This window comes from Elephantulus edwardii, unplaced genomic scaffold (genome assembly GCF_000299155.1).
Source record: "Elephantulus edwardii isolate Elephantulus edwardi_28Jun2011 unplaced genomic scaffold, EleEdw1.0 scaffold00030, whole genome shotgun sequence".
Classification (NCBI taxonomy): Eukaryota; Metazoa; Chordata; class Mammalia; order Macroscelidea; family Macroscelididae; genus Elephantulus; species Elephantulus edwardii.
This window is the reverse complement of record NW_006399780.1, coordinates 5,025,249-5,037,241: the sequence shown is the minus strand read 5'-3', so window position 1 is coordinate 5,037,241 and position 11,993 is coordinate 5,025,249. Positions and strand designations below refer to the sequence as shown.

Here is an 11,993-nt window from a genome sequence, read left to right as displayed (position 1 = left end):
ACTCCTCCATTGGGAATCTCGGGCAATAAATCTGAATGAGAGGAAATTGCCCACCTTTCTCCCTTTGAGCTGTTGGTAGATTCAAAGCTCCAGAGAGATGAGGCCTTTGGATTTACTAGTACAATTCCCTACAAATTACAAAAGCCACCAAGGTTTTAAAAAATAAATGATGATTGTTTGCCAGTGGAATAATTTCCAACTCATAGCTCACCCTCCACTGGTATTCTGAGGTGGTAAAGTGCTTAAGAAGAAACTGTCCATCCTCCTACAGAGAAGAGGATGGATTCTAACAGCGAAGCCCAGCTAGCTTCTAGACTAGCAGCACAACTCTTCAGCTACTGAATGAGCCACCAGAGCTCCTTCAAACTAAAAAGTATGGTAAAAAGCTGAGATTTGGGGGAAACATGTATGAGTGAGTGAAACAATAATTTCTTTGTAAACTTTCATTCAAATAAGACACTTTTTTATAAAAAAAAAAGCTGAGTGGTTTGTTTTTTAAAATCATATATTTTTCCAAACAAAAAGCTAAAACACAGTTTTGGCAAATTTCTCATTAAGAATTTAAGGCTTCTCATGCCAAATTATTCAAAGTTCTAGGACATTTTAGTGGTTTGTGAGAACCAAAAAGCAATACTCGAAATAGAGACTGCCCTGGAATATGTGAAAGGGCCAGTTAATCCACACGCTTTGTTTATGTGCTACTGTGTTTGTTTTTTAAAGCACTTTTCCTAAGTAAAAAGCAAATGAAGCAATGTGCGCATTATCAATGCTAATCTGCAGTGAGTAGTCTGCATTCTGATTTGAGCTTCAAAGTTCTCAAAACAAAAATACTGGCAAAGACAGTTGCTAAAGAAATGCCGCCTGCCCCAGGCCTCCTCAGCCCGCTCCCTCGGGTTTCAGGGCTGGTGTGCTGGGTCCTAAATACATTAATCCTACCACTCATCTTGAGGATCAGCGGGTGATGGGCTTGCACTTAATCTCCTTTTTCAGAAACTCCATCTGCTGGTCTTTCAGTAGCCACAGCTAGCTAATTTTATGGATAATGTGGTTTTCTGGCAAGGGCTGTAATTTTCCAACGCTTGGCTCACCGGCAGAGTTAGGATTTGATGAAGGGTGTGGAGGCAGGAGGGGAAATTTAACTCCCTGCTTCCTTGGTCGCTTTGGGGCTTTTAGCAAAAATCCTCGAGGGTGTTCTGGGGGAGGAGGAAACATCAAGGTTTCCCCAGGCGCTTCCCCACAGGGCTGAGGCGCTGAGACTATAAACTTGTCAATTTACATGTTTGTTTCCAACGCTGAAAAAGTAGGCTGAAGGGAAAGCAAATAAACCGAAGACTTGATCATTATCTGTACAAAAGGGGAAGAAATAGAGGAGTCAAAGGTCAAAACGGTGGGGGTTTTTTTTTCGGTATGCCTTTGGGGTTGCACATGGCACTATAATGAATAAACATTGGGTTTATTTCCTCCTAACCTTTGCCGATTCATCCCACCCTGCCAGGAGGCGGCAGGAGGCCTGTGGGGCCGAACCCCACCCCCTCTTGCAGCCCTCCAACCTAGCAGCCACGGACTCCCGGGGCGTGCTAAAGAAGGCCGAAGATCCAAAAGCCTGAGTCGTGCGCTCGGGCCCTTGACTGGTCCAGAGAGAACGGGGCCCGCATCCTCCCGCACCCTGGGCCTGGCGCGCGCTGTGCCCGCCGGATCTCGGCGCCCGCGGCCTGCGCCCTTTCCTCTAAACTGACGGCCCGGGCAGGGGGCACGGGGCAGGAGAGAAGCGCCGGGAAAAGCCGGGGCTCCCTGCCCTGCTCCTGGGGGAACTTCTGTGTCTGCGCCGCCCACGCTGACCCTTCCGGGCGCCAACGGAGCAGGTGCAGGGGCCGCTCCCCACTGCCCGCCGGCAAGCGTCCAGGGGGGCCGCGTGGAACGCACCAGACGCCCCCGCCACCAGCGCCCGCAACTCGGGCGCACCCCGGCTCGGCGCCTAGCCTCCTCGCACCGCCTCCTGCCACCGGCCCGGAAGGAGACGCCGAGCTCCCGGAGTCCAGGGAGATGAACTTTGGATCTGCTTACCCCCCTGCCTCCTCGAATCCTCCAGGCTCCGGGAGGAGCCGCCAGGGCCGTTGAGTACTCGGGCGGACTGCGCGGGGCGGGGCCCAGCCTGCGGGCCCGCGGCGCCTCCTCCACCCCCGGGTTCCCTCGCCGCCCTCCCCTAGTCCCCGAGTCTCCGCTGGCGGAGAGCGCCCCCCCCCCCAACTCCCCCAGAGGCCCCCGCAGCATGGACCCTGCGCCGGCGGGGCAGGGATCCGGTGAAGACGCGGCTTCACAGGAGGCGCGGCAGCGGGTCCCCAGGTAGGTGGCGTGGCGCCTGCGGAGACGCTGCTTTGTGGGGCGCCGAGCGCTGCGGGTGCGTGCGCCTGAGTGTGCCGAGCCACGTCCCCCGCCGCGCCGCTGTGCGCGCTCTGTACCGTCCCCTAGAAGGGAATGGCAGTCATCGCGCGAGGTCGGCCAAATCGCTGTGTCTCCTGCAGCCCGGCGCGGAGAGACCAGGGGCGCATGGCCGGGGCTCCCGGGGTCGGCGGCGTGGCCTCGCGGGACCGGTGACTGGCAGCGAGCCCTCCCTATCACGGGCCACCGTCTCGTTTTTCAGTTGGGCTCTTGAGCGATTAGGGATGGTAACAGTTAAATCTTGGCCCGCTCCGAAGTCAACGTGCAGTTGCTTTTTCCCACTCAGGCTCCTTGTGCTTTTGCTTTTTACAGCTGCCTGGTCCCATACAAATACTGCCGTTGGCCCAGAAAAAAAACCCAAAAATCATAGTGGTCTAGGAAAGTTAGGGTCTTAATGCCACTATATAGGAACACAGTTTTAACTTCTCCAGGTCACTTGTGTCTAAGGAAACTTGGTCTAAAATGTTTGCCTTTTTCCAATTGTAGGATTGATCCATATGGATTTGAAAGGCCTGAAGACTTCGACTATGCCTCTTACGAAGAATTTTTTTCCACCTATCTGGTAGTACTCACCAGAAGAGCAATAAAATGGTCGAAGCTCCTAAAGGGAAATAACAGTGTCCAGAAGAGTATGAAAGGTGAGTTTGAAGCTTAAACTTACTTCAACAACCATACTTGCTAAACTAAAATCTGAGTGAATTTAAATGCAACAGAAGAGAGCCCCATCACGAAATACTATTCACTGGAGAGAATGCTTGAACTTTAGCCATGTGTATTTTCAGGGTTGTGCCAAAGAACTTAAGGTTACACGGTATCAAACCAACCCGAGCCCCAACCCTGGATGGCCAGAATATGCAGAACTCTCAGCCCCCACAGCCAATAAGCAAATATATTTATTTTACATCTGGAGGTGGGGAGAGATAAAAGGAAAACAAAAGTACATGCCCTATTTAGGTTTGTTGATAACTCCTTTATAGCTTAGAATTCAATTGAAACTTGTACTGTTATTATAAGGAATATTCTGTTGTGAATTTGCCCATTTGAGATGTGGCCGCCTTCTTGGATCTGAATGAGCACTTCAGCATTCTTTCCAAGCAAAAACTCCTGTTTGGGAATTGAGGAGAAAGATGTTGGTTGCTATTGGCTCGATTGCTACTCCTGGGCCACCCTGTGTATAAAGAGAACAGTTCTATAGAGGTGTTTGGGGGTTTGTGGGGTTTTTTTTTTTCTGTTTTGTTTTTTAAGGCTGTGATCTTTGGGAAGCACATGACCAGGACAGTCTCCTAAGGGGACTACCAGCGCCAACCTGTCAGCTAGTAGTTGAGCACTTACAAGTTACTACCTAGGGACTTAAAAGCAAGCTCTGGTGGCCTAGTGGTAAGAACCTGTGCTACAATCCAAAGGCATGGGGTTCAAATCCACCAGATACTCCACAGGAATAGTATGGCAGTCTCCTGTCATATGATATATTACCACTGAAAACCCACTGGAGGTTTAGCTACTCAGTGGCACACAACAACAACAACAATGACAGGGACTCTAAACTGATTTGCCACTCCTCAGAATTAAATTTGGAAAGGCTTGTCTTTTATCCTTTCTTGTGCTGTGGCAGTTTGCATTTCCACCAAAGTGAAAGACAGTGTCTCTGACACACTTCCCAGGATTACTGCCTTCTCTGAACGAAACTCCTCCTCTGCATATAGTGGCTTTCTGGCTGTTTTTGAGCTCACCTGGCCTACTTCTTCCTCAGAGCCATTGTATCGTCTGTTCCTTCTACTTGGTGTTCTTTTCCATAGACAATTAGAGGGCTCTCTTCTCATTGCCTTTAGATCTTCTTTCAAGTGCTACCTCAGTGAGGCCATCACTGCACTTCTGACTGAAAGTCTAAAAGTGTGATGGCATTGATGACGAACGTCTCCGCAAAGAGTTTTCTCCATTTGGTACAATCACTAGCGCAAAGGTTATGATGGAGGGTGGTCGCAGCAAAGGATTTGGTTTCGTATGTTTCTCCTCCCCTGAAGAAGCCACTAAAGCACTTAAAGAAATGAATGGTAAAATTGTGGCCACGAAACCACTGTATATAGCTTTAGCTCAGCGCAAAGAAGAGCGCCAGGCTCGCCTCACTAACCAGTACATGCAGAGTATGGCGAATGTCCGAGCTGTGCCCAACCCCGTGATCAACCCCTACCAGCCAGCACCTCCTTCAGGTTATTTCATGGCAGCTATTCCACAGAGTCAGAACCGTGCTGCGTACTACCCTCCCAGGCAAACTGCTCAATTAAGACCAAGTCATCGCTATACTGCTCAGGGTGCCAGACCTCATCCATTCCAAAATATACCCGGTGCTATCCACCCAGCTGCTCCTAGACCACCATTTAGCACCATGAGACCAGCTTCTTCACAAGATCCACGAGTCATGTCAACACAACATGTTGCTAACACATCAACACAGACCATGGGTCCTGGTCTTGCAGCTGCTGCTGAAGCAGCTACTCCTGCTGTCCTCACTGTGCCACAGTATAAATACGCTGCTGGGGTTCGCAATCGTCAGCAACACCTAAATGTAGAACCACAATTCACCATGCATCGGCCTCCTGTTCATGTAGAAGATCAAGAGCCTTTGACTGCTTCCATGTTGGCATCTGTCCATCAAGAGCAAAAGCAGATGTTGGGTGAAAGGATGTTTGCTCTTATTCAAGCCATGCACCCTACATTGGCTGGTAAAATCACTGGCATGTTACTGGAGACTGATAATTCAGAACTTCTTCATATGCTTGAGTCTCCGGAGTTTCTTCGTTCTAAGGTTGATGAAGCTGTAGCTGTACTACAAGCCCACCAAGCTTAAGAGGCTGCCCAGAAAGCAGTTAACAGTGCCATGTTACTGGTGTTCCAACTGTTTAAAATGATGAGGGACTATGAAAGAAAACTCGTGCTTCACCGAAGAAAAAGAACTAAACATTGAAAAACTTAAATATTGTGGAAAAAAATGCAAAATATACAATTAAAAAAAAAAAAAAAGGAAAGGAAACCTTGAACCTTACGTACCAAGCAAATGCCGGGGCTAGCACGTGCTAGTCCTTAATGTTTTAGAGACCTTCTGAAAAAGAATTATCAACAAAGTACAAGAATTTAAATCATTCCTTTCTTTAATTTTGTAATTCTTTACTGTGGAATAGCTCAGAATGTCAGTTCTGATTTAGGTAACAGAATTGATAACTGAGCAAGGAAATTTAATTTGGATTATAAAATTCTTGCTTTAATAAAAATTCCTAAATCGTGAAAAAAAAAAAAGAAAAAGAAAATCTAAAAGTGCATGTTCTTAAACACAATTCCTGCCTCCTTCCATGGTTTTCATATGAGTCTTACTCATTTTGTATATTGTTTTCTTTTCCCAGCAGAATCGAAAGTCCCTCTCATTTCCTTATTCAAATGTCCCCTCAGTGAGAACATCCCTATACTCCCGTCTAAAGTTATATATTCACACACACACACACACGCACACACCCTTTTACGCCTTTCCATAGTTTTCTCATCATGACTCTTGTTTATTTTGCATATTCTTTTTGCTTTCCTCAGAAGAATCAAAGATCCTCCTCTGCATGGCAAGATTTCTGTTTCATTCACTGGTGAAATCCCAGCATCTAGAACAATGCTTGGCCAAGATTAGCAGTTTAAGCATTTGTTAAACGAGTGAGTGAATGAATGAGACGTATGCCTGTCTTGTTCAGACAGACAATAATGGGAGCTGAGATAAATAGGGGAATTATTAGAAAGTCCTGAAAGAGTGTTTTGAAAGCAGAATTTTGAGTGTGAGAAAAGGACATAACCAAGATTGAGGTGAGGCTAGGGTCTTAGTGGGTCAGTGGTTAAATTCTTACCTTCCATGTTGTTGTGTACCATCATTGTGGAACTAAACCATAGCAGACCCTCCAGTAGGTTTTCAGAGGCAGTAGGTCACTTGGGAGGAGATTGCCCAGTTTTCTCCCACAGAGCAGCTGGTGGATTCCAACTGCACACCTTTGGAATTACAGCACAGCTTCTTACCATTAGCCCATCAGAGCTTCCCACCCAGCACAGAGTCAGACATACTTGTATAGTTGAAAGTGGGAGGGATGAAGTGAGACAGGGTGAACTCCAGGATTTATTGTCTATTCCTGCTGGCTTAGACTTTTTTCAATAGGGTGTTGTACTGCTAGTCCAAAGGTCACACGTCTAGCAGTTCGGGTCTACCAGGAGCTCAGAGGAAGAAAAATGGGCAGTTTCCTCCTGTATGACTTAAAGCCTGAGAAATCCAGTGGAAGGTCAGCTGTGCGTCAGTTCTGACTTGATGACAAGAAGTTGAGCTAGTGGTATAGTCCAGAGGGAATAGGGAGGCTAACCCAGAAGCTCTGCCCCTGTTGGTTTGAATCCACCAGCAATGGCTCTGAGGCAGGAAGATGGGCCATCTCCTTCTGTGTTATTTACAGCCTCAGAAACCCAGCTCAGAGGGTCAGCTAGGAATCAGTTCCAACTTGACAGCAGTGAGAGAAAGACAATGTGGCACTTGAGAGGGAAAGAGGAATTACATTTTTCTTCCACCCAGTCTCCAATCTCTTCTGTAAAGCAACTGTGGGTAACCCTTTCTATGTCTCCAGGAACAGTGCGTGCATGTATAAATGTACATATAGATAGTTCTGCAGTTTGCATTTTTGTAAAAGAAATGAGGTCAGAAATGTGAAGCCTAGATTTAAGGACTCGAAAGGGCCATGTTCTTGCTTACTGGTCTCTCCCAGCTTTAGCAGCCCCATCTGGTGTTTGTTATCTACCACTCTGATAGAAGTACCCTAAGTAGGTGGATTTTACAAACAAATTTCTGGCAGCGCAAGTGCCTCAAGTCCTGATTCATTGTGCCAGCTCGAGGGAAAGACTCACTGTCTCTGTGGTTGTGGATGCAGATCCTTGTCTCTTACTATTCTTGCTTCCTTGGTCATCTTCACTGTCTCCCCCACCTCTGCTTCCTGTACAGCTCAGAAGAGATTGGCTGAAGACACGTGCAGTACCAGTACTGCCTCACACCGCAATGAGAAAGCCCATTCTCAAATGAGATTATAATCACAGGTGTAGAATTTATAGTTTATATTTTGGGAGGGGACACAATTCAGTCTAGAACATTAAGTAAACTCTGGAATATCGGTAAGGAGTATAAGCAATATGAGCAGGGTTAAGAACGTACATATTCTTTTTTTTCTGTGAAGATGGCACCAAGAGTGAAGAAGGAATCCCTGCCCCTCCCAAAACTGAAGCCAGAATAAAGGCGTTAAAGAGCAAGAAGGCAGTCCTGAAGGTCATCCATAGGCACACACACACAAAAAAGAATCTGCACATCACCCACCTTCTGGTGGCCTAAGATGCTGAAACTCCAAAGGCAGCCCAAATGCCCCTGGAAGAGCGCCCTCATGAGAAACAAGCTTGACAACTATGCCATCATCAAGTTTCCCGTGACCACTGAATCATCTGTGAAGAATATAGGCAACAACACACTTGTATTCATTGTGGATGTCAAGGCCAACAAGCACCACATCAAACAAACTGTAAAGAAGCTCTATGCCATTGATGTGGCCCAGGTCAACACCTTGATTAGGCCTGATGGAGAGAAGAAGACCTATGTCCGACTTGTTCCTGACTATGATGCTTTGGATGTTGAGTACAAAATAGGGATCATCTAAACTGAGTCCACCTGGCTAATTCTTAAGTACAAATTTTTCTCACCAAAACCCCCAAAAACAAAACAAAAAGAACATATGTCATTACTGGATTCCCAGTGAGCATTGAGCCTGTAAGAGCATGCTGGGGCCAGTGTGTTGAGATGAACTACTAGAAAGCCAGTTGACGTGTGGTTCTGTTCTTGGAAGGGGAACACAGTTGAATGAGGTGAAAGGGCGGTGGGGGGTGGATGGTTCTGGGATCTCTATGTCCCTGCTGGTGTTTAAGTGAGGTTCTCAGGATGGCAGTTAATTTATGGGGAGCCTGATCACGCCAGCAACCCTCCTAAGAGAGTTGTCACGTAAAAATCAGAGTGAATGAGTGACTCCAGAAATGATCCATTATTTCCCAGCTGCATTTTCCAGGCTGACTGCAGTGTAGTCTGATACGTGACTCCCCGGGGAGCAGATTACGTGGTGAAGGATGATGAGCCCTCAGGATAGAGATTAATAGCCAGGGAGCTCAGTTTTCAGAACTACGTCAACAAGTTTCAGCAGTCACGCTCTTGAAATCTACATTTTTATCCCGTTCTTCTGACTTATCTTGATTTTTTCCGTCTTTTTTTTTAATCTTTTTTTGAATATTCATCTGTATTTCCTATTGTACTGTCTCCAATAACACAATTGACCTTAAAATGTGGATTCAGTGTGCCTTAAGATGATGATTTAAGTTAATTGACTTGATTATGCTATTTGTGAAGGCAACTTATATTTTTATTTTTCCATATCAAATTTATACCAGGAACCACTAAGAAAACGACTTTTCCTTTCTCCTTCACCTTAAAAAAATAGAAAAGACTGCTAAGCAAATTTACTATAATATTAATTTGACTCAATTTTTATCTTTTTCTGGTTTCTTTTCCCATTTTGATAGATTGTTGTTATTAAGTGCTATTGAGTTGAGTATGACTCACAGTGACCCTATGAACAAAAGATCGGAACCGTATTCTATCCTGCACCATCTTCACACTTCCTGACACACAAGAGCCCATTGCAGCAGTCTCCATTATCAGTCAACCTGGTTGAGGGTCTTCCTCTCCTTCAGACTCTCCACCCTTCCCAGCATCGTGTCCTTCTCCAAAGAATAGTCTCTCCTAGTGACATGCTCCAAGTACATGAGATGAAGCTTCATCATTCTTGCCTTCAAAGAGTTCTCTTGTCTGCACCCTCTCCCAAGACATATTTGTTTTTTCTTTTTGCTGTCCATGGGAGGTTCAGTTGTTTGTTCTTTTGGCCGTCCATGGGAGGTTCAGTGCTCTTCTCCAACACCACAGCTCAGAAGCATCTATTCTGTCATCCTTATTCGTTGTCTTGCTCTCAGATGCATAGCAAGTGATCAGAAAGACTATGGCCTGAATCAGATACACATTAGTCCTCAAACTGACATCATTACTCCTCAATACTTTTGAGAGGTCGCTAACTGCAGATTTTCTCAGTGCAATATGTCTCCTTATTTCATGACTGCTGGTACCAAGGCAAGATGAAGTTGTTGATAGTTTCAATCTCTTCTCCAACCATCATGATGTTGCCTATTGGTCCAGTGGTCTAAGAATCTTTGTTTTCTTGACATTGAGACACAATCCATACTGAAAGCTGAATTCTTTGATCTTCTGCAACAAGTGCTTCAAGTCCTTCTCACTTTCAGCAAGCAAGGTTGTGTCATCTGCATAATGCAGGTTATTGATGAGTCTCCCTTCAACCCTGATGCCACATTCCTCTTCATAGAGTCCAGCTTCTCAAATAATTTGCTCAGCATACAGATTAAATACATATGGAGAGAGACTACATCTCTGACATACTCCCTTCTTAATTTTAAATCATGCAGTGTTCCCCTACTCTGTTCTTGATAGATGGAAACCCAGAAACAATAATAAGAGTCTTCTAGTTGCCTCTGACTCCTGGTGATGCTCTACTGAATTACTGAGACTATCAGTTTTTTTCAGGAGGAGCTGTTCTTTTTCCCTGTGGGGGCTGGTCTATTTGAACTGCAGACCTTTTGATTAGCAGTCCAGCATGTATCACACTGTGCAACTAGTGCTGTTAGGGAAGGGAGTAGACTTTGTAGCCATTTTGTTTCTTCCAGATCTCCCTCACAGTGGTTTGGAATATTGTTTCTGTTGTTGTTAGTGCCAGTTAAGTCAGCTCTGACTCTTGGCAACTTTTTGTGTAACAGGAACAAAACATTGGTCCTGTCTGTCTTCGTGGTCATTGGTGTGTTTCGGTCCATTGTTGCACCTACTGTGTGCACCTGTCACATTGAGGCTTCTCTTATTTTAGCTACCTAGTCTGTCAGGCATAGTGGTCCTTTTCTAGCAGTTGGTCTTTCCTGATAGCACATTAAAACTGTGTGAGCCAAAATATCAATGTCCTTTTTTCTAAGGCTCATTCTAGTTGCATTTCCTCTATCACTGCATTGTTCATTTATCAGTCAGTCCACTTATACACCTGTTCCTCACTTGTTGATGTGGTTAGGTTCCAAAGACTAAAAATGGAGGGTGACTGCATCAGCTCACAAATTGCATCATTAGGTAACTGTCAAGCCACTGAGGATCATGGCCCAGCCAAAATGACACATAACCTTATTCATCACTACCGCACATCTGTTAAGTTGTTAATGTACAAAATACTCTGATAGTAGGATTTTAACTAGTATCAAGTGCAAGGTGTTAGATAGTGAGCTAGTAATCGAGGAGTCAGTATATCCAGTATTCTTCACCAAAACCACAGTTTAAGTAATTGATTCTTCTGTTGTCTTCATTTTTCATTGTCTCACTTTCTCATGCATATGGGATGATTAAAAGACCCTGGATTTACCACAAATTGAGATATTTGAGAATGAACCTGACTAGAGACACAAAATGCCTATACAAAGAAAACTACAGAACATTTCTGCAAGAAGCAATAAAAGACATAAGTGGGAAAATGTTCTCTGTTATGGATAGGAAGACTCAGTATAGTAAAAATGACAGTCCTAGCAAAAGCAATTTACATGTTCAATGCAATCTCAATACAGATACCAAATCCATTTTTCAAGGAGATCAAAAAGAAAATTGTCAAGTTTATATGGAGAGAAAAGAGACACCAAATAAGCAAAGCACTTCTGAAAAACAAAAATGAAGTGGGAGGCATAACACTCCTGACCTCAAAACCTACACACAGTGGTAATAACCAAAACAGCCTGGTACTGATACAGTGACAGGCACATAGGGCAATAGAACAGAATCAAGAACCCTGAAATGGACCTATCTGTGGTCAACTGATACTCAACGAAGTATGGGGAAATGACAATCTCTTCACAAATGGTATTGGTAAAGCTGACTGCTACCTGCAGAAAGCTGAAGCAGGATCCACATTTCATACCATACACAAAACAAGCCCCAAACCAAAAAGTTGATAAGAAACAAGCTGGGACCAAACTTTGAAGGTCTAGTTTACAGTATAAAGGGGCTGACAAATACAGCCAGAAATGCACAGTCTGGAGAGGATAAAATTGATGAATGGAACTTTCTAAAGAGTAAATCCCTGAGCTCATAAAAAACTTTTTCCAACAGGGTGAAAAGAAAATCTACCAGCTGGTAAAAGAGCATTTGATAATACCATTTCAGATAAAGGTCCTATAACAAAAGAGTACAGAATCCACAAGAAAAAGATTAATAACATAATTAAAAAATGGGCAAAAGACATGGAAGGACTTTTCAGAGAGGAGGACATTCAATGGCCAATTGTTGTTGTTGTTGTTATGTGCCGTCGAGTCGCCTGCGACTCATAGCGACCCTATGCACAACAGCCCTAAACCCTGCTCTATCCTGCGCC

At 44.9% G+C, this 11,993-nt stretch overlaps 1 protein-coding gene and 1 pseudogene across 1 annotated transcript in view; both read left to right on the top strand.

Annotated features, from left to right (window-relative positions):
* The first annotated feature begins 2,269 nt into the window (after positions 1-2,269).
* Positions 2,270-11,993, top strand: part of GRTP1 (growth hormone regulated TBC protein 1) — a 111,963-nt gene continuing 102,239 nt past the window's right edge. The window contains exons 1-2 of the mRNA XM_006883958.1: positions 2,270-2,343; positions 2,926-3,077. Coding sequence (XP_006884020.1) covers positions 2,270-2,343; positions 2,926-3,077 — 226 coding nt within the window. The remainder of the gene's footprint in view (positions 2,344-2,925; positions 3,078-11,993) is intronic.
* On the top strand, positions 3,208-5,340 carry LOC102857219 (annotated as a pseudogene).